Source organism: Sphaeramia orbicularis, chromosome 14, assembly GCF_902148855.1.
Source record: "Sphaeramia orbicularis chromosome 14, fSphaOr1.1, whole genome shotgun sequence".
Taxonomy (NCBI): domain Eukaryota; kingdom Metazoa; phylum Chordata; class Actinopteri; order Kurtiformes; family Apogonidae; genus Sphaeramia; species Sphaeramia orbicularis.
Genome location: NC_043970.1, coordinates 458,983 through 481,892, shown reverse-complemented (window position 1 = coordinate 481,892; position 22,910 = coordinate 458,983). Strand labels below are relative to the sequence as shown.

General features: G+C 36.1%; 1 protein-coding gene across 1 annotated transcript in view; it reads right to left on the bottom strand.

Moving 5' to 3' along the window:
• Positions 1 to 11,885: 11,885 nt before the first annotated feature.
• Positions 11,886 to 22,910, bottom strand: part of LOC115433202 (probable protein phosphatase DDB_G0282105) — a 105,564-nt gene continuing 94,539 nt past the window's right edge. The window contains exons 13-14 of the mRNA XM_030154485.1: positions 21,655 to 21,725; positions 11,886 to 11,982 (exon numbers count right to left, since the gene is read on the bottom strand). Of these exons, the coding sequence (XP_030010345.1) occupies positions 21,710 to 21,725 (16 nt within the window). The 3' untranslated portion in view covers positions 11,886 to 11,982; positions 21,655 to 21,709. The remainder of the gene's footprint in view (positions 11,983 to 21,654; positions 21,726 to 22,910) is intronic.

Sequence of the window (22,910 nt, the reverse complement as noted above, 5' to 3'; positions counted from 1 at the left end):
TGTTCTTCCACCTGTTTTGACCTAAAACACACAGTAAAACAAAAGCACCGAAGAAAAGGAACACAAGCACAAACTGACAGCAGCTTTAATGAACCTGAACCAGACGCAGATTCACAGCAGAACCTTTACCTGGAACCAGGGCTCAGGGGTTAAAGGGTTAACTATCTTTTCTTCATAATACAGTACTAGTCCCAGTCTGTCTGTAGAACACTACACTGAGTCGTTTTCCTCACCACAGAACACACCTATGCTCTGGTTCTGTACACATTTGGGTTTTCTACGTCGGCTGAACTTACCCTTTGACCTCAGAACCTGCTAGAACTGCATGTCAAGAAAAAAAGAAAGGCACATTTTGTAAGATATCACTGATGACTTTAATCACAATCTATCAAAGACGAAACATTTCTTATTGGACTGGATCTGTCAATGGAGCCCAATCCCTTTGGACTAGAAAATAGTTTGCATATGAAAATATATTTAGATACATCTATTTGCAGAATAGCTACAACCAGTTAATTTATCTTAGCGTACAATTTATTCTCTCCTAGAAAAAGAAAGGCTCGATTTGGTTTGGACAAAAAAATTCCCCACATAGCAAGTGAATAACTGTCTGAGGTGAGTGTGACCCAGCATTAGCATTAGCTCGCTAACATGGTAAACGTTCCAAAACAGTCAAAAACCACAACTCAGGAGCATTTGTACAGGCTTCGTCCAGGCTCCGTGTCCACTGGGGGGGGGGGGGGGGGGGGGGGGGGTTACTTCACAAATGTACAATGAACCAATCAAACGTGACCTGATGTAGCACTAGGATATACAGAAGGCCTAGAACACAGGTGTCACACATGCAGCCCAGGGGCCAAATCCAGCCCAACACTAGCACAAAGCCTACAATTATGTCAATGGAATTATGGTAAATGCTTTTTTAAACTTTCTACAGTATTTTACATCTACAAACACATTGCGTACATTTGGGAATTGCGCCAAACTTTGAGAAATCCACTGTTTTTTTGTTTGTTTTTTTTGCCACATACACACACACTCATACACTGTGCATGACGTTATGAACTTTGGTTTTTAAATCAGATTATAACTAAAGGAAATATTTGAGCTGCAGCCTGTTACACCAGTAAAGTACATATTTTAAATAAAGTCACTTTAATAATAATAATAATGAAAAAAATCTTATAAAGGAACAAACTTACAAGCTTCTAAAAGCTGATCTGCTGCATCTTACTTTATCTACCAGCTGTAAGATAAGGATACAAAACACTAAATCACAGGTGTCAAACATGCAGCACAGGGGCCAAATCTGGCCCACCAAAGGGTTCAATCTGGCCCTTGGGATGAATTTGTGAAATGCAAAAATTACACTGAAGATATGAACAGTCAAGGATTTTAAAATCATTTTAGGTCAGTTCAATCTCAACTGGGTCAGACCAGTAAAATACTATCAGAATAACCTAGAAATAATGAAAAAAGCTATTTTTTCTTCTTTGTTTCAGTGTAAACAAAGTAAAATTACACAAAAATGTTTACATTTACAGACTCGCCTTTTGCAAAAAAATGTGAAAAACCTGAACAAATAAGAACAACCTGAGATGTCTTAAGAGAAGTGTGAGGAATTATACCCATATTCTGCCTGTTCCTAAATGTTGTGTGTATTTCAAATCAAAAATTCAAATCAAATTTTATTAATATGGTGCCAAATCATAACAAAAGTTATCTCATGACACTTTACATGTCAAGTTGGTCAAACCAGACTCTATTTGCAGATCCACTGTGATCTGTAAGCTGTGATGCACATGTATAAATGTTAGACTATGGTGCAATATTATTAAAATTGCACTTATTTTTTAAAGAATTTTCAGGTTGTTCACATATTTTTATGTTATGTTCATGTATGGTTCGTAGATGTAAACATTTTCATTACGAAATGTTACTTTTTTCACTCAAAAACATAGAGAAAACTTTGGAATTGATATCATCTATAAATTTTTATCCTGTTATTTGACTGGTCTGGCCCACTATAGATCATATTAGGCTGAATGTGGAACTGAACTAAAATGAGTTTGACAGCCCTGTACCAAATACTTTGGAGGATATTCCAAGGAACTAATTCCAAAGCAGGAAAGTCACTGAGTGCAATTTCATGTACAAATCAGAAAATACTACATTCTAGAAAGACCACATTCAGAATATCCAAACAGAAAAAAACTAGTCACTCAAATGGCCTTGAATCCACTTGACTTCAACCTCAGGCCTGATAACAGTTTGGCTGATAGTTGAAGTTCAAACCACAGCTGCTGGTTGCTTATTTTCATATCTTACAGTAGAGAATATGTTCAGTATCATTTATTATCCACACTTAGTGATAATCACACACAACACCGGCTGCAGAAGTCCAACCCATGGATGCACTGATCCACAGCTGGTAGGTTAGTGCGTCCCTTCTGCTCCTCCAGACAGCCCAGGGCTCGTAGTATTCCTACAGATTCTGAGAATCCTCTCAGAGCTCCTAACTTCACCTAAAGATTCCTACCAAGGAGTCTGAGCTTAGGAGTGATTCCAGAACACTGTCAGAGAACTCTGAGCAGGAATGGACAGAAACTCCTGTTAGTGAGGAGGTGTGGTCGACCTGCTGCTACATACGAGTCATCATTTCAAAAGCTGTGATTGGTTGATCCTAAAAGCTAGAAAAAAATATACTTTTGGTGATAATGGGTAAGGGATGGACCCTCAAACTGATAAACTTTATCATAGAATTTAATCTTATGAAGACTGTGTAATTGTAAATAATATTTCACATAAAAGAAAATATCTGTTCAATGAACAGTAAGCTCTACTTTAAAATTATCCGACAAAATGTGTGAAAAAACTCAGCTCTCAGCAACTTTACTAGGATCTACTCTTCATTTTTAGGGGAAATTCTAAGAAAACATCATGGTTCTAAGAATTGTCTTAGAATTTGGCCACTAGGAGCAACTCTTTGCACTAAGAATCTTTAGGAATACGGGCCCTGATTTAAAGTTTTCTGTCAACTGTTCCTGCAAACCTGTACAAAAGCAGCAGATCAGCAGGTGCAACAGGCTGCAGCCTTCCAGACAAGCTCCCAGTGGACACGCAGCCTTCAGCGTCTTTATCATGTCAAATAATTGGACAAAAAAAAACAAAAAAAAACCTGAACACACAACCAGGGAAACTCAACAAGTAAAAGACTCAGCTTTTATAATATTGTGCTTTTAAATTGTCTTCCACCATCATAAAATCATGCTCCATCTACTCACCAAACAGCTTCATTTGGAACCCCACCCACCCCATGATGCCTCACATCCATGGGAGTCAGTGTCATGGATGTGAGACATGTGCTAGCCCCGTCCCAGACCCACTGTTCTATACAAACACATGACAGCTACATGTCAGCAGACATACCCATGCACCTCCAGTATCATCCACATGTACAATCATTAGCATCAAATGCTCTTCCATATGATTACACATTTGACAGATGCAAACAGAAAGAAAAGTCAACCACACTACCCCATCACAGCATTTGAAAAATGTTGTGATTCATTGCATATTTACATGCAAAAAAAAGCAATGATCCACTTCCTCGTCCCGGGGCTAACATGGCTGTGGTGGCTCTGTGCACGGTCATGTGACCAGGTTCCACAATGATCAAATATGTGTCGACTGTTGGCTGAGATGGCATCTGTTCAGGAACTAAGGCTGGATTTGGCTCCGCATCATCAGCTGGTCTTTCCATCAGTTATTAGATTTATGGCAGTTTAAAGATACACCCAACTGAAGCAAACAAAAACAAAAACTGAAATGTTGTGCATATTGTGAAAAAAGTACACGTTCATCAGGATGTGTTTGAGACAGTGTTTCATCGCCTCAGTAGTGAAAGCATCTATTTTCTGTCCTAAAATGACATAATTGCCTAATTTGCATAATTGTAAATATTCATTTAACCCTCCGGTATCCGGGTGCGCCTTTTAGGCACACTTTGCACTTCGTTTTTAAAAACTTCATATTATTTTTCACAGTTTAAATGAGGTTAGAATTCAAAAGTTGTTCATTTTTGCATGATCTTTAAAATTCTGGCCACCCACTAAAATGTGCACATTGTAAACAAAAGAAAATGACCAGACTAGCATCTGACCTTGATTTACAAAAACAAAATCAAATTAGAGCAGAAAAATAAATCAATATATAATATTTAATAGTTTGATTTACAGGTGTGCCAAATTTTGCACACTTGGTGACAGATGCTAGTATTTTTGAACATTTGACCTAGCGCCAAAAATAATCATGCACATTAACCAGTGATGGAGTTAATCCTTGACATATGCCAGGATGAAAAAATCAAACATGTGATCCACTTTTTTTGTAGTATATTGAAAAAAATGTTTTGTGTTTTTTGCATCCAAAAAATGGTTTGTTTACATTAAACACACGGCATTTAAAGGGTTAAAAAATGTGACAGTTATTGAGTATTTGATATTTTTATTTATGGCTCAAGTTGATGAAATAGAAAAAAGTGTAAAAGGATTAAAAACAAACTGTATGAAAATTTTATTGACATTATTCCACAAATGTGCGAAAAAGGCACACTTGGTGCTTAGTAAGGGCCTTAGTGGACGGGATACCAGAGGGATAATGGTAATGAACGATGTGGGACACAGGAATAACACTGTTAGGAACAAAAAGTGAGACTAAAAACAGCCTAAATATATTTAGAACTCCAAATGAACTCTACTCTGTCCAGTCTAGTTTTTTTTAATGTCCCAGTTTCCACCGTCCTCCTTTATCTGGGTTTGGGGACCGACTAAAGGGACCCAAAAGAGACACTGTGGACCAGCTCCTGAGGTTAGTTACAGATTTATTGGTTTGTTTAGTTTTTATCTTCAGTTTGGTTTGGTTTTTCACCTAATGGTCCATTTAGGAGACGAAAACAAGTAGCATTTTGAACCAGAGCATTTGTAATTTTCCATCTACTTTAATAATCTGAATGGACCAAAAAGAGACAACAGAGAAAACTGTCTGTGTCGCTGGAACTGATTTATATTCAGTGGTTTGTTTTAGACAAATGCCAGAGTCTCCAAAAGTCTCCAATAAACCCAGAAAAAGGGGATGGATTTGTCTCTAGTCACTTTTTGGATAAAGAGTCTCTACAGGGGTCTGAAAACTCACTAAATAAACCAACAAAGTGTCTAAGTGTGAAGCAGACTTTTCCATCTCCAGACAGACTGAGGGTTTATACGACTGAGACGCAGGAAAACATCTGCTGTTATTTACAGGAAAAAGGGGGAGTTTTAGTGTCTGAGTCACTTTACAAAAGATGAGAAAAGTTTACAAACACATTTTTAAAAAAGCTACTTGTTGTTATCCTCATATCATAACTGTCTAACGCATACACAAATGGACAAAAGTATGTGGACACGTTGAACTCAGGTGTTTCTTTTCTAACAGGGGTCTGAGATACAAAACAATAATGACTATTGTCAGAATAGAGTTTTATATTATGGGATAAATATCATTGCATTAAATGTTATCTTTGCCTCAAAAATGCTTCACAGATGGTTTGGACTTCATTTCTCTCAACTTTGATTTTTTTTTTTCATCCATGACTCTGATTTTAAATTTCTAAAATATTTTTCCTGCTCTGACTGTAAATAATAATTTTTTTCCACATCTAACCATCTACTGTCATCACATCTGACTGAGGAAGAAAAATCTACCATTAAACTTGAAGGAAATATTGATGTTTCTAAACTATATGGACATAAATATTGGGACACATCATGTCTCCAGCTGTCAGATGTCCTGTTCATGAGGATCAGACACAGAAACATCTACTATATTTATCCCATAATATAAAACTCTATTCTGACATTAGTCATTATTGTTCTGTATCTCAGACCCCTGTTAGAAAAGAAACACCCGAGTTCAACATGTCCACATACTTTTGTCCATTTGTGTATGACCATATACATGTTGCGATGTCTGTCAAATAAGTGTCAAACTACAAACATATATCCAAACTGAGAACTTATTCTTCTGATATTTTACCAATAGAACTGGTGTGTTTTCTCTGCAGTATCATGTCGTACTCTGCTTCATGTATTTTTGGGTGGTCTTCCTTTTGCACTGAGGAAAGAGAAGGTCCAGAAGTGAAGGTTTAATGCAGAGCCTAATGCAGCCTTACCTGAACATCCCCTCACACCTGATGAGAAGGGATGAGAAACATGGAGGATGTACTGTAAAAACAACTTCCTGTGACACTGAGGCTGTCGGTCAGACTGACACTTCAACACCATCAGGATCTGTGACACCTCAGCCTCAGACAAACAACACAAACATCAGTGAATTCTAGTTTTACAGTTGATTTTAAGAGGATTTCCTTTTCATTTATGTCAATCATGATAGATCTCGGACAGTTGTTTTACAGTACATCACCAAATCCCCAGTTCAGTAACTCTGTAAACGATGAACCCACTGCTGTGCACCAATTTACAGGACGCAGATGAATAAATACAGCTTTAACTTAACCCTATAAAACCATTTGTATCATATGTGCTACACCAGGTTCTCAGACCTCTATCTAATCAACAAGATCAATACTTTCCTTAAAAACCTGTTGTATATGACCGGATACGTGTTTTCTGTTTACTGCCCCCTGGTGGATTATCATCTCACTGCAGTCAGTGGAAGGGCTTTTTTTGTTTTGTTTTTTTTTTTGCCTTTTTCAATATGGCCGCTATCGTTAAATCATTCACACACTTTTTGCAGGAAAGTCTTTAGTAATTTTCAAAAAGGAACATTAACCCTTTCATGCATGAATTATGAGGCCCTTAATCAAGATTTTTTTCCTCAGTGTTTTTATTCCTCTTTAGGCATGGAAAAAACATGCCTAAAGAAAATTTTTTTATGAACGCATTTTTCAGGGAGCTGCAAAAATGTCCACTCAGCTGGACACCATGCATTTAATTTTCAAAGCAAAGAAACATGCATTTACTGATATATTGTGTGAAAACAATGTGAAAAAAATAAAAACATTTTTAATGCTTATTGTAGGTAATTCATTTCTCAGACGGGGGTAGTTGTTTGTTTACTTGCTTTACTAGTTTGTCTGATAAATGAATTAACCTACAATAATTATATGTGGAAAACAGTATGAACACTTACCAGACATTTTTAATGCTACTAATCTTATGCTTTCTCACATTTGAACATGCTAATACCAGTTATTACTCACTTCATGGAGATAATATGCAAAAAAACCCAAAAAACGACAACAAAAACCCAAAAAACTGTTAATTACAGACTTATAACAATAACAAGCACTTGATTTACACTTAAACATGTTACTCTAGATCAGGTTTATCAAAAACAGCAAAGTTACAGTAATGGTCTGAATGTCAGTGTATGGGATGATGCATAAGTGTCCACTGTGTTGGCTGATATGGAACTAAAACAACAAAACCCATGAATATATGAGAACAACTGTAGAACAGCTGTCCACTGGAGTGACCAATATGCATGAAAGGGTTAAGAAGTACATTTATATTGATCTCTTTTTTCTTTCTTTCTTTTTTTTTGTTAATAAAGTACTCCATGGACCGAAACAATGCATAGATACTTGATCATTGATTCTTTATAATACAGTAAATTGTGTTAAAAACATGTGTATCACATTTGATACTGCAGGTATATAAGGTATGTAGAAGCCAATAATGTAATAATAACAGATAACACAATAACGTCCGATAACGTAATGAATTTGACATTTTTAAAATGAAATAGGCCACGTAACATAATAAAAGTCCTGAACCAATAACGCAATAACTTTTGGCCAATAACATTATAACTTATTACGTTATTGGCTCAGTTATTACATTTGGAAAGAATTTTTTTTTCACCGGGCCAATAACATAATAGCTAGCCAATAAGTTAAAATGTTATTAGCCAAAAGTTATTACGTTATCGGTTCAGGATTTTTATTACATTATCGGCTGTTATTACGTTATTGGCTTCTACAAGGTACTTTATAAAAACACCCAATGTATCAAATGTGATACAAAAATATATCATAAACAAAATGATACGGAAAACTGTTTTGCTTGGATTTTGTTAAAAGGCCTAATAAACATCTCCGTTCCAAAACGTGTTTCTTTTGTGGCTAGTTTTTGCTGGTTCAGGTTTGACAGGGTTAATTCAACAGAGTAAAGTTCTGAAGGTCCAGTGAGGAGGGGTTTCTGCTCATCTCAGCCCTCAGTTTTATCTACATCTTCCCAGTTGCCACGATCGTTTTCACGGCTTCCACCTCAGTCCATTTTTTTTCTGCTGTAGCAAAAAAAAATCTGAAAAGAAGATGTGATCGGTCAAATCTGATGATTGGATTAAAAACCTCACCCCCAAACGCCCAATTTGACCCAGTGATTCCAAATGTAGTAGGTGTGGGAGGGGGGGGGGGCAGGGGGAGATCAGAACCACCACCAACCCTGAGAGCCCTGAGGATGGGGGAGGGGAAGGGGGAGGAGCATGCACAGACAATGGGCGGGGCGTCGTCTGGGTCTTCTTCTAGTTCAATCATTCCTGTCGGAGAGAAGCAGTGTGTCTTTTAAGGAGTTGTAATGATTTCCTGTTTCGAAAATAAACACAACACAGGTGCACTTGTTATATTTCATACACATTAGTAGTCCATTAGCTTCAATGTGAACAAATGTGGACACTAGACAAAAAAAAAAAAAACAGTATGACAGGTAGAACCACAATGTGACAATAGGATATGAAACTGATGTTCTGGCAGAACTTAAAGGGTCTGGAAACACAAAGACTAAAAACAAACACATAAACAAACTCACAGTACATTCCTTAAGTCAGTGGTTCCCAACCTTTTTTGGCTCGTGACCCCATTCTAACATCACAACGACCCCAGAAATTCAAAATGGAGACATTTTTATTTTTTGCTAAAATTAATTTGTTTTTGATCCTGTAATAGTTTGTCATACTATGTTTCAAACCCAGGTTAATTTTAGACACATTAGGTTTATATAATGTCTATTATTGTGGACAGAGGCAGTAAATCCAGGCGTAGATTACTGCACAAAGGGTCAGGATCTGTCCAGTCAGTCCAGCTGGGATTTACAAGGAGGACAATTAATACTGAACAAACAAGAACTGAAACTATGAATTATGAAAGAGCTGCAGCATCTGAAACTGACCACAGTGAACATTTGACAGATAAACAGAACCACAGTGCTGCAGTTTCAGACTCATAGTTTGTCATGTCTGTTATGGACTGGGATCGTCTCTCTCAACTCACCATATATTTTTTATTAGTAAGTTGTTTTTGTTTTTTGTTTTTTTTGGATCAATTACTAGAAATTCCAGGTGACCCCAGGTGGGGTCCCGACCCCAAGGTTGAGAAACACTGCCTTAAGTCAAGAAGATTCAGAAAGAAAATATCATGCCCTAAAGAGAAAAATGCATGACGCTATAATGTACACACCCACCGGGTCAGTGGTGACCCGTGTGGGGGGGTGGGGGGTAACAGGGTTAAAGTCCCATTGTTTGGGCTGTATTTAATAGGATGTTCCATTTCCAATCAAGTCTCAGGGTTAGAGCTTCAGGAAAAGAGGAGGAGCTAAAAGGTTTCAAATGCAGAGTTCAGCCAAATAAGTTTATATTCACATGGAATCGTCAACAGGCATTTATGAGCATGTATTCATCATGTATATTTATATATATTTATATTCTTTTCAGTTTGTTTGTTTTTTAAAACTTTAGCAGCAAAACTATTGGTTGAATTCATACCTAATTGGGTTTATAGATTACCAGTGACGCAGAATAGATGTGATTACATTTTGGGAAAAGTAGGTCAAAGTTCAAATTTTTTATGAATTTTTTAAAATCTTTTTTTTCCCATTTACTTATAATAAGCGAAATTTCAAATGGCTATAAAAACATCAATTTTGTTTCAATTTACTTCAAACTTGGCTCATATATAGAGGCAACTGATCTGACATCAGCACACACATAGACATGATGACATCAGCTGGATCGATGTCAAAATAAGCTACAGTACGTGTGAGGGGCGGGGTTTGTTGTGCCTGGAACCACTAGTTTCAGTTTTAACCAGAAATAACACTTTGGGAACCAGCAGTAAAACGTTTACTCTGGCAAAAAAAATAATGAACTGCATTTATAGTTGAATTAAAACTTTAATAACAGCAACGTCTGCAAAAAAGCAGATCTGATGAAATTCAAAGTGATGAGAGTGTTTTGAGTGGAAGGGTCAGCCTGCTTTTACTCTGTCTTTAGTCGTACTTCTAAAACCTGCTGTGACCTTTGTGTTCGTGGTGTTCTGCTTTGTTTCCACAGGGTTACATTTGGACGTGCGTGGCCTCAGCTGAACGGCCGACCGCTGGCTGACCTGGCTGTTATTATGTCTGTGTAGAATTTAGTGTGATGTGGTGAGATCTGTCTGTGGAGGCAGAATGTAGCACGGGCCACGGTGGCAGCAGGGTCCCACAAATTAGTCTGTGTCTGTGAAGTGATTAGGGACAAACTCTGAAATATGACCTGTTCTGGATCACTGAGCCTGTTTACATTCACACCAATACTCTGGTCAGTATCTGATTTCTGGAGTTATCAGATTATTATTGATCATGTAAACAGTCAAATCTGATCTGTTTGATCACTACATGGATTAGCCCCACCTCCTCTAAGAGATTTTATCAGGCAGAAAAACAACCGGCTCAGTACTAGATCAGCCACTAGGGGGGACTGTGAGGTACTAGCAAAAAAAAAAAAAACATCCTTTGCACAAAATGCTTCCTCATATAAGGGCTGTAGCAGCTGGAACACCATCCCAGTGGGTATCAGGGAGAGGCCCACACATGCTGATTTCAAAAACCAGATTAAAGAACGGCTAAGAAACAAACATGTGAACACTAGCACTTTAAAGACATATCTGAATGTTCATTTTAATCTCTGACATGTGGTCTATTGTCTTTTAAGTAGTAAATGTTTATTTTAGTTCTTGACATGTACTACATTGTAGAGTATTGAACTGTACTGTTTTGTAAGGTATTACACTGTCTCACTCTGTACTGCACTTATTACACTGTATTGTTTTGTTTTGTTTTGTATTGTTTTGTTTTGTTTTGTTTTGTATTGTTTTGTTTTGTTTTGTTTTGTTTTGTTTTGTATTGCACAGATCTCTGTCATTTATTATGTGGGGACTGAGGATGAAAATTAGCACTGGCGCTAACTCTGGCATATTTACATGTTTATACTGAAATGGAATGTATAAATGTGTTCATTAAAGTGCACTGTCCCGCCTAAATAAAGATACATCCATACAACATCAGATAACAGCAGTAATCTGATTATAATAAATCAGATTAACACTCCTGGATTTACCCCAATACTCCCATGTCTTCCTGCATGTATACAGGTTCATCTGATTTATTTAGTTCTTTTATATCTGCACATGTGTAAAAACAATTACATTTGTAGAAAATGGAAGTGACGTGGAAGACAATAACAGGAAGTCTGATTCTATCATCATTATGTACGTACAAACCCCAAAAGAAATCTGATAATGGACTGGAGCGTCCAAACCAGGGTTTACGATTATCGCATTTCTGAAGTGCATGTAAACACGTCATTATTCCAATGATGGGATCACTCTGAGTTATCAGATCTATATGTTCATGTAAACAGGCTCAGTGTTCTCACTAACTGTCTTCATTGGCTCTGTCTGCATTAACAGTGGATCTGTGGAGTCAATCACACACGTTTGCGTCTCCTCTCTTTCACCCCTGGTGCCTGTCAGCTGCTTCTGTCCTGTTTTTTACCTGTTTGATCATCTCTCCGGTTCTCTCGATGACGATGGTCTTGGCCTCTTTGACCGGTGAGGTGGCCTGGTAGTCATCACTCAGCAGGCCCAGGATGGGGTACTGGTTCCTGTATCTGCACACATCCACATCAGATTAGATTAGATTAGATTAGATAAAACTTTATTGATCCTTTGGGCAGAACCCTCATGAAATGGAGGTTCCAACAGCAGCACAAACACCGAATATACACACTATAAATACCATAAGAAAAAAGCAAAACCTTCATTCATTCATTCATTCATTCATTCATTTTCTGAACCTGTTTTATCCTCACTAGGTTCACAGGGGTCACTGGAGCCTATCCCAGCTGCTTATGGGTGAAGGCAGAGTTCACCCTGTACGTGTCTCCAGTTCATCACAGGGTTGACACATAGAGACAAACAAACAAACACTGTCGCATTCACACCTATGGGCGTTTTACATGAACCTATAAACCTATCAGTGCACGTCTTTGGATGGTGGGATGGCAAAACAATCAACTATAAGAAACAGATGGGAAAAATTGCAATAGCACATTAGAAAGAACTAGTAGAAACAAGCAGCAAAGTAGTAATTAATAATAACAATAATAACTTATCATGTTATAATATTATAATATAATATTATAGTACACGCACACACACACACACACACACATATATAGTTCAATAATCACAGAATAAAGTTATAATAAAGTAACTGTAGTCATAACAATGATATATAAGTATGTAAGTAAGTAATAAACAATAACAATAATAATAATAATAATAATAATAATAAATCAGACAAAGGGGGCACTGTGTTCACATTCATGTCATCATTTCTTCCTGGGTTTCCTCTTGTAGTTCAGTTTCAGTTCTGTGTTTCTACGTCTGGTCGTTTGTGCTGTGTTTACCTCTTCTTTTTTTCTGTATTTACCTCTTTTTTTTGCTGCGTTTACCTCTTTTTTTTGCTGCGTTTACCTCTTTTTTTTCTGTATTTACCTCTTTTTTTTCTGTATTTACCTCTTTTTTTCTGTATTTACCTCTTTTTTTTGCTGCGTTTACCTCTTTTTTTTCTGTATTTACCTCTTTTTTTTCTGTATTTACCTCTTTTTTTTGCTGCGTTTACCTCTTTTTTTTGCTGCGTTTACCTCTTTTTTTGCTGCGTTTACCTCTTTTTTTTGCTGCGTTTACCTCTTTTTTTGCTGCGTTTACCTCTTTTTTTGCTGCGTTTACCTCTTTTTTTGCTGCGTTTACCTCTTTTTTTTGCTGCGTTTACCTCTTTTTTTTGCTGCGTTTACCTCTTTTTTTGCTGCGTTTACCTCTTTTTTTTGCTGCGTTTACCTCTTTTTTTTCTGTATTTACCTCTTTTTTCTGTATTTACCTCTTTTTTTTGCTGCGTTTACCTCTTTTTTTTGCTGCGTTTACCTCTTTTTTTGCTGCGTTTACCTCTTTTTTTGCTGCGTTTACCTCTTTTTTTTCTGTATTTACCTCTTTTTTTCTGTATTTACCTCTTTTTTTTTTGCTGCGTTTACCTCTTTTTTTTGCTGCGTTTACCTCTTTTTTTTGCTGCGTTCACCTCTTTTTTTTGCTGCGTCTACCTCTTTTTTTTGCTGCGTTTACCTCTTTTTTTTGCTGCGTTTACCTCTTTTTTTGCTGCTTTTACCTCTTTTTTTTCTGTATTTACCTCTTTTTTTTGCTGCGTTTACCTCTTTTTTTTTGCTGCGTTTACCTCTTTTTTTTCTGTATTTACCTCTTTTTTTCTGTATTTACCTCTTTTTTTTGCTGCGTTTACCTCTTTTTTTTCTGTATTTACCTCTTTTTTTCTGTATTTACCTCTTTTTTTTGCTGCGTTTACCTCTTTTTTTGCTGCTTTTACCTCTTTTTTTTCTGTATTTACCTCTTTTTTTTGCTGCTCTTACCTCTTTTTTTTCTGTATTTACCTCTTTTTTTTCTGTATTTACCTCTTTTTTTTGCTGCGTCTACCTCTTTTTTTTGCTGCGTTTACCTCTTTTTTTGCTGCTCTTACCTCTTTTTTTTCTGTATTTACCTCTTTTTTTTGCTGCGTTTACCTCTTTTTTTTGCTGCGTTTACCTCTTTTTTTTTGCTGCGTTTACCTGGTTTTTTTTGCTGCGTTTACCTCTTTTTTTTGCTGCGTTTACCTGTTTTTTTTTGCTGCGTTTACCTGTTTTTTTTTGCTGCCTTTACCTGTTTTTTTTTGCTGCGTTTACCTCTTTTTTTTGCTGCGTTTACCTCTTTTTTTTGCTGCTTTTACCTCTTTTTTTTCTGTATTTACCTCTTTTTTTTGCTGCGTTTACCTCTTTTTTTTGCTGCGTTTACCTCTTTTTTTTGCTGCTTTTACCTCTTTTTTTTCTGTATTTACCTCTTTTTTTCTGTATTTACCTCTTTTTTTTGCTGCGTCTACCTCTTTTTTTTGCTGCGTTTTCCTCTTTTTTTGCTGCTCTTACCTCTTTTTTTTCTGTATTTACCTCTTTTTTTTTCTGCGTTTACCTCTTTTTTTTGCTGCGTTTACCTCTTTTTTTTTGCTGCGTTTACCTGGTTTTTTTTGCTGCGTTTACCTCTTTTTTTTGCTGCGTTTACCTGTTTTTTTTTGCTGCGTTTACCTGTTTTTTTTTGCTGCCTTTACCTGTTTTTTTTTGCTGCGTTTACCTCTTTTTTTTGCTGCGTTTACCTCTTTTTTTTGCTGCGTTTACCTCTTTTTTTTGCTGCGTTTACCTCTTTTTTTTGCTGCGTTTACCTCTTTTTTTTGCTGCGTTTACCTCTTTTTTTTTGCTGCATTTACCTCTTTTTTTTGCTGCGTTTACCTCTTTTTTTTGCTGCGTTTACCTCTTTTTTTTTGCTGCATTTACCTCTTTTTTTTGCTGCGTTTACCTCTTTTTTTTCTGTATTTACCTCTTTTTTTTTGCTGCGTCTACCTCTTTTTTTTGCTGCGTTTACCTCTTTTTTTGCTGCTCTTACCTCTTTTTTTTCTGTATTTACCTCTTTTTTTTGCTGCGTTTACCTCTTTTTTTTGCTGCGTTTACCTCTTTTTTTTTGCTGCGTTTACCTGGTTTTTTTTGCTGCGTTTACCTCTTTTTTTTGCTGCGTTTACCTGTTTTTTTTTTGCTGCGTTTACCTGTTTTTTTTTGCTGCCTTTACCTGTTTTTTTTTGCTGCGTTTACCTCTTTTTTTTGCTGCGTTTACCTCTTTTTTTTGCTGCGTTTACCTCTTTTTTTTGCTGCGTTTACCTCTTTTTTTTGCTGCGTTTACCTCTTTTTTTTGCTGCGTTTACCTCTTTTTTTTTGCTGCATTTACCTCTTTTTTTTGCTGCGTTTACCTTTTTTTTCTGTATTTACCTCTTTTTTTTGCTGCGTTTACCTCTTTTTTTTGCTGCGTTTACCTCTTTTTTTTGCTGCTTTTACCTCTTTTTTTTGCTGCGTTTACCTCTTTTTTTTGCTGCGTTTACCTCTTTTTTTTGCTGCGTTTACCTCTTTTTTTTCTGTATTTACCTCTTTTTTTTCTGTATTTACCTCTTTTTTTTGCTGCGTTTACCTCTTTTTTTTGCTGCATTTACCTCTTTTTTTTGCTGCGTTTACCTCTTTTTTTTCTGTATTTACCTCTTTTTTTTCTGTATTTACCTCTTTTTTTTGCTGCGTTTACCTCTTTTTTTTGCTGCGTTTACCTCTTTTTTTGCTGCGTTTACCTCTTTTTTTTGCTGCGTTTACCTCTTTTTTTGCTGCGTTTACCTCTTTTTTTTGCTGCATTTACCTCTTTTTTTGCTGCGTTTACCTCTTTTTTTTGCTGCGTATACCTCTTTTTTTGCTGCGTTTACCTCTTTTTTTTGCTGCGTTTACCTCTTTTTTTGCTGCGTTTACCTCTTTTTTTTGCTGCGTTTACCTCTTTTTTTTCTGTATTTACCTCTTTTTTCTGTATTTACCTCTTTTTTTTGCTGCGTTTACCTCTTTTTTTTGCTGCGTTTACCTCTTTTTTTGCTGCGTTTACCTCTTTTTTTTGCTGCGTTTACCTCTTTTTTTTCTGTATTTACCTCTTTTTTTCTGTATTTACCTCTTTTTTTTTTTGCTGCGTTTACCTCTTTTTTTTGCTGCGTTTACCTCTTTTTTTTGCTGCGTTCACCTCTTTTTTTTGCTGCGTCTACCTCTTTTTTTTGCTGCGTTTACCTCTTTTTTTTGCTGCGTTTACCTCTTTTTTTGCTGCTTTTACCTCTTTTTTTTCTGTATTTACCTCTTTTTTTTGCTGCGTTTACCTCTTTTTTTTTGCTGCGTTTACCTCTTTTTTTTCTGTATTTACCTCTTTTTTTCTGTATTTACCTCTTTTTTTTGCTGCGTTTACCTCTTTTTTTTCTGTTTTTTCCTCTTTTTTTCTGTATTTTCCTCTTTTTTTTTGCTGCGTTTACCTCTTTTTTTGCTGCTTTTACCTCTTTTTTTTCTGTATTTACCTCTTTTTTTTGCTGCGTTTACCTCTTTTTTTTTGCTGCTCTTACCTCTTTTTTTTCTGTATTTACCTCTTTTTTTTCTGTATTTACCTCTTTTTTTTGCTGCGTCTACCTCTTTTTTTTGCTGCGTTTACCTCTTTTTTTGCTGCTCTTACCTCTTTTTTTTCTGTATTTACCTCTTTTTTTTGCTGCGTTACCTCTTTTTTTTGCTGCGTTTACCTCTTTTTTTTTGCTGCGTTTACCTGGTTTTTTTTGCTGCGTTTACCTCTTTTTTTTGCTGCGTTTACCTGTTTTTTTTTGCTGCGTTTACCTGTTTTTTTTTGCTGCCTTTACCTCTTTTTTTTTGCTGCGTTTACCTCTTTTTTTTGCTGCGTTTACCTCTTTTCTTTGCTGCGTTTACCTCTTTTTTTTGCTGCGTTTACCTTTTTTTTGCTGCGTTTACCTCTTTTTTTTGCTGCGTTTACCTCTTTTTTTTGCTGCGTTTACCTTTTTTTTGCTGCGTTTACCTCTTTTTTTTGCTGCGTTTACCTCTTTTTTTTGCTGCTTTTACCTCTTTTTTTTCTGTATTTACCTCTTTTTTTTGCTGCGTTTACCTCTTTTTTTTGCTGCGTTTACCTCTTTTTTTTGCTGCGTTTACCTCTTTTTTTTGCTGCGTTTACCTCTTTTTTTTGCTGCTTTTACCTCTTTTTTTTTCTGTATTTACCTCTTTTTTTTCTGTATTTACCTCTTTTTTTTGCTGCGTCTACCTCTTTTTTTTTGCTGCGTTTACCTCTTTTTTTGCTGCTCTTACCTCTTTTTTTTTCTGTATTTACCTCTTTTTTTTGCTGCGTTTACCTCTTTTTTTTTGCTGCGTTTACCTCTTTTTTTTTGCTGCGTTTACCTGGTTTTTTTTTGCTGCGTTTACCTCTTTTTTTTGCTGCGTTTACCTGTTTTTTTTTGCTGCGTTTACCTGTTTTTTTTTGCTGCCTTTACCTGTTTTTTTTTTGCTGCGTTTACCTCTTTTTTTTGCTGCGTTTACCTCTTTTTTTTGCTGCGTTTACCTCTTTTTTTTGCTGCGTTTACCTCTTTTTTTTTGCTGCGTTTACCTCTTTTTTTTTGCTGCGTTTACCTCTTTTTTTTTGCTGCATTTACCTCTTTTTTTTGCTGCGTTTACCTCTTTTTTTTGCTGCGTTTACCTCTTTTTTTTTTGCTGCATTTACCTCTTTTTTTTGCTGCGTTTACCTCTTTTTTTTCTGTATTTACCTCTTTTTTTTGCTGCGTCTACCTCTTTTTTTTGCTGCGTTTACCTCTTTTTTTGCTGCTCTTACCTCTTTTTTTTCTGTATTTACCTCTTTTTTTTGCTGCGTTTTCCTCTTTTTTTTGCTGCGTTTACCTCTTTTTTTTTGCTGCGTTTACCTGGTTTTTTTTGCTGCGTTTACCTCTTTTTTTTGCTGCGTTTACCTGTTTTTTTTTGCTGCGTTTTCCTGTTTTTTTTTTGCTGCCTTTACCTGTTTTTTTTTGCTGTGTTTTCCTCTTTTTTTTGCTGCGTTTACCTCTTTTTTTTGCTGCGTTTACCTCTTTTTTTTGCTGCGTTTACCTCTTTTTTTTTGCTGCGTTTACCTCTTTTTTTTTGCTGCGTTACCTCTTTTTTTTTGCTGCATTTACCCTCTTTTTTTTTGCTGCGTTTACCTTTTTTTTCTGTATTTACCTCTTTTTTTTGCTGCGGTTTACCTCTTTTTTTTGCTGCGTTACCTCTTTTTTTTGCTGCTTTTACCTCTTTTTTTTTGCTGCGTTTACCTCTTTTTTTTGCTGCGTTTACCTCTTTTTTTTGCTGCGTTTACCTCTTTTTTTTCTGTATTTACCTCTTTTTTTCTGTATTTACCTCTTTTTTTTGCTGCGTTTACCTCTTTTTTTTGCTGCATTTACCTCTTTTTTTTGCTGCGTTTACCTCTTTTTTTTCTGTATTTACCTCTTTTTTTTTCTGTATTTACCTCTTTTTTTTGCTGCGTTTACCTCTTTTTTTTGCTGCGTTTACCTCTTTTTTTTGCTGCGTTTACCTCTTTTTTTTGCTGCGTTTACCTCTTTTTTTTGCTGCGTTTACCTCTTTTTTTTGCTGCGTTTACCTCTTTTTTTTTGCTGCATTTACCTCTTTTTTTTGCTGCGTTTACCTTTTGTTTTTCTGTATTTACCTCTTTTTTTTGCTGCGTTTACCTCTTTTTTTTGCTGCGTTTACCTCTTTTTTTTGCTGCTTTTACCTCTTTTTTTTGCTGCGTGTACCTCTTTTTTTGCTGCGTTTACCTCTTTTTTTGCTGCGTTTACCTCTTTTTTTCTGTATTTACCTCTTTTTTTTCTGTATTTACCTCTTTTTTTTGCTGCGTTACCTCTTTTTTTTGCGCATTTACCTCTTTTTTTTGCTGCGTTTACCTCTTTTTTTTGCTGCGTTACCTCTTTTTTTCTGTATTACCTCTTTTTTTTGCTGCGTTTTACCTCTTTTTTTTGCTGCGTTACCTCTTTTTTTTGCTGCGTTTACCTCTTTTTTTGCTGCGTTTACCTCTTTTTTTTTGCTGCGTTTACCTCTTTTTTTGCTGCGTTTACCTCTTTTTTTTGCTGCGTTTACCTCTTTTTTTGCTGCGTTTACCTCTTTTTTTGCTGCGTTTACCTCTTTTTTTGCTGCGTTTACCCTCTTTTTTTTGCTGCGTTTTACCTCTTTTTTTGCTGCGTTTACCTCTTTTTTTTGCTGCGTTTACCTCTTTTTTTTCTGTATTTACCTCTTTTTTCTGTATTTACCTCTTTTTTTGCTGCGTTTTAACCTCTTTTTTTTGCTGCGTTTACCTCTTTTTTTGCTGCGTTTACCTCTTTTTTTTGCTGCGTTTACCTCTTTTTTTTCTGTATTTACCTCTTTTTTTTTCTTTTTTTACCTCTTTTTTTTTTTGCTGCGTTTACCTCTTTTTTTTGCTGCGTTTACCTCTTTTTTTTGCTGCGTTCACCTCTTTTTTTTGCTGCGTCTACCTCTTTTTTTTGCTGCGTTTACCTCTTTTTTTTTGCTGCGTTACCTCTTTTTTTGCTGCTTTTACCTCTTTTTTTTTCTGTATTTACCTCTTTTTTTTGCTGCGTTTACCTCTTTTTTTTTGCTGCGTTTACCTCTTTTTTTTTCTGTATTTACCTCTTTTTTTCTGTATTTACCTCTTTTTTTTGCTGCGTTTACCTCTTTTTTTCTGTATTTACCTCTTTTTTTCTGTATTTACCTCTTTTTTTTGCTGCGTTTACCTCTTTTTTTGCTGCTTTTACCTCTTTTTTTTTCTGTATTTACCTCTTTTTTTTGCTGCGTTTACCTCTTTTTTTTCTGTATTTACCTCTTTTTTTTCTGTATTTACCTCTTTTTTTGCTGCGTCTACCTCTTTTTTTTGCTGCGTTTACCTCTTTTTTTGCTGCTCTTACCTCTTTTTTTTTCTGTATTTACCTCTTTTTTTTGCTGCGTTTACCTCTTTTTTTTGCTGCGTTTACCTCTTTTTTTTTGCTGCGTTTACCTGGTTTTTTTTGCTGCGTTTACCTCTTTTTTTTTGCTGCGTTTACCTGTTTTTTTTTGCTGCGTTTACCTGTTTTTTTTTGCTGCCTTTACCTGTTTTTTTTTGCTGCGTTACCTCTTTTTTTTGCTGCGTTACCTCTTTTCTTTGCTGCGTTTACCTCTTTTTTTTGCTGCGTTTACCTTTTTTTTGCTGCGTTTACCTCTTTTTTTTGCTGCGTTTACCTCTTTTTTTTGCTGCGTTTACCTTTTTTTGCTGCGTTTACCTCTTTTTTTTGCTGCGTTTACCTCTTTTTTTTGCTGCTTTTACCTCTTTTTTTCTGTATTTACCTCTTTTTTTTGCTGCGTTTACCTCTTTTTTTTGCTGCGTTTACCTCTTTTTTTTGCTGCTTTTACCTCTTTTTTTTCTGTATTTACCTCTTTTTTTTCTGTATTTACCTCTTTTTTTTGCTGCGTCTAACCTCTTTTTTTTGCTGCGTTTTACCTCTTTTTTTGCTGCTCTTACCTCTTTTTTTTCTGTATTTACCTCTTTTTTTTGCTGCGTTTACCTCTTTTTTTTGCTGCGTTTACCTCTTTTTTTTTGCTGCGTTTACCTGGTTTTTTTTGCTGCGTTTACCTCTTTTTTTTGCTGCGTTACCTGTTTTTTTTTGCTGCGTTTACCTGTTTTTTTTTTGCTGCCTTTACCTGTTTTTTTTTTGCTGCGTTTACCTCTTTTTTTTGCTGCGTTTACCTCTTTTTTTGCTGCGTTTACCTCTTTTTTTTTGCTGCGTTTACCTCTTTTTTTTTGCTGCGTTTACCTCTTTTTTTTGCTGCGTTTACCTCTTTTTTTTTGCTGCATTTACCTCTTTTTTTGCTGCGTTTACCCTCTTTTTTTTGCTGCGTTTACCTCTTTTTTTTTGCTGCATTTACCTCTTTTTTTTGCTGCGTTTACCTCTTTTTTTTCTGTATTTACCTCTTTTTTTTGCTGCGTCTACCTCTTTTTTTTGCTGCGTTTACCTCTTTTTTTGCTGCTCTTACCTCTTTTTTTTCTGTATTTACCTCTTTTTTTTGCTGCGTTTACCTCTTTTTTTTGCTGCGTTTACCTCTTTTTTTTTGCTGCGTTTACCTGGTTTTTTTTTGCTGCGTTTACCTCTTTTTTTTGCTGCGTTTACCTGTTTTTTTTGCTGCGTTTACCTGTTTTTTTTGCTGCCTTTACCTGTTTTTTTTTGCTGCGTTTACCTCTTTTTTTTGCTGCGTTACCTCTTTTTTTTGCTGCGTTTACCTCTTTTTTTTGCTGCGTTTACCTCTTTTTTTTTGCTGCGTTTACCTCTTTTTTTTGCTGCGTTTACCTCTTTTTTTTGCTGCATTTACCTCTTTTTTTTTGCTGCGTTTACCTTTTTTTTCTGTATTTACCTCTTTTTTTTGCTGCGTTTACCTCTTTTTTTTTGCTGCGTTACCTCTTTTTTTGCTGCATTTTACCTCTTTTTTTTGCTGCGTTTACCTCTTTTTTTTTGCTGCGTTTACCTCTTTTTTTTGCTGCGTTTACCTCTTTTTTTTCTGTATTTACCTCTTTTTTTCTGTATTTACCTCTTTTTTTTGCTGCGTTGTACCTCTTTTTTTTTGCTGCATTTACCTCTTTTTTTTGCTGCGTTTACCCTCTTTTTTTTTCTGTATTTACCTCTTTTTTTTCTTTATTTACCTCTTTTTTTGCTGCTTTTACCTCTTTTTTTTGCTGCGTTTACCTCTTTTTTTTGCTGCGTTTACCTCTTTTTTTTGCTGCGTTTTCCTCTTTTTTTTGCTGCGTTTACCTCTTTTTTTGCTGCGTTTACCTCTTTTTTTTGCTGCGTTTACCTCTTTGTGATGATGGTCTTGGTGACGCTCTTGGAGCTGTCGTTCTTCTCCTGCATCAGCCTCTTGATCTCCTGATCAACACAAAAGGTTAAAGTCACATAATTATGTTATCTTCAAATTTTACATCATTTTCCTCATGATTCCTCTCTTAGGTTTTTTTGGATCTTTGTGGAGGTCATTTTTATCTTACTAGGTCTTTTATCCCATTTTCATCTTTTTACCTTTGCATCACTTTTGTTTTGTGTATTTTACTTTTTTTTTTTGCTACATATGTTGTTGGTTTTTTTTTGTCTCATTACATCTTTTATATTTCTTGCTGCGTCTTTTATATCATTTTCTACTTTCACTTTCTTTCTTCTTTGCACCTCAAACCTATCGTTTAGGAGCCAACAGAGAACACTCTTATTGTCTTTTAATTCAGAAAATGTATTCACCTATTTTTTGGCTCTCAATTTCACTCTTTCATAATAAACACTGTTCTGCGACCCTTTGTTTTGGGAACGGCAGCTTAAGAACATTCAGTATTTAGAACTAAGTAAGTAACATCCAAACTAAAAAGTCTAAATAGTTCCAGTGTCCATGTACGTCAGCGTCCTGTTCCATCTGAATCAGTCCCAGTTGAATGTGTGAGGTTGTTCAGGTTCTGTGCTGTGTTCCAGTCCTGGTTCTGTTCTGTGTTCCAGTCCTGGTTCTGTTCTGTGTTCCAGTCCTGGTTCTGTTCTATGTTCCAGTCCTGGTTCTGTTGTGTGTTCCAGTCCTGGTTCTGTTCTATGTTTCAGTCCTGGTTCTGTTCTATGTTCCAGTCCTGGTTCTGTTCTGTGTTCCAGTCCTGGTTCTGTTGTGTGTTCCCGTCCTGGTTCTGTTCTGTGTTCCAGTCCTGGTTCTGTTCTATGTTCCAGTCCTGGTTCTGTTGTGTGTTCCCGTCCTGGTTCTGTTCTGTGTTCCAGTCCTGGTTCTGTTCTATGTTTCAGTCCTGGTTCTGTTCTATGTTCCAGTCCTGGTTCTGTTGTGTGTTCCAGTCCTGGTTCTGTTCTATGTTCCAGTCCTGGTTCTGTTCTATGTTTCAGTCCTGGTTCTGTTGTGTGTTCCAGTCCTGGTTCTGTTCTATGTTCCAGTCCTGGTTCTGTTGTGTGTTCCAGTCCTGGTTCTGTTCTATGTTCCAGTCCTGGTTCTGTTGTGTGTTCCCGTCCTGGTTCTGTTCTGTGTTCCAGTCCTGGTTCTGTTCTATGTTCCAGTCCTGGTTCTGTTGTGTGTTC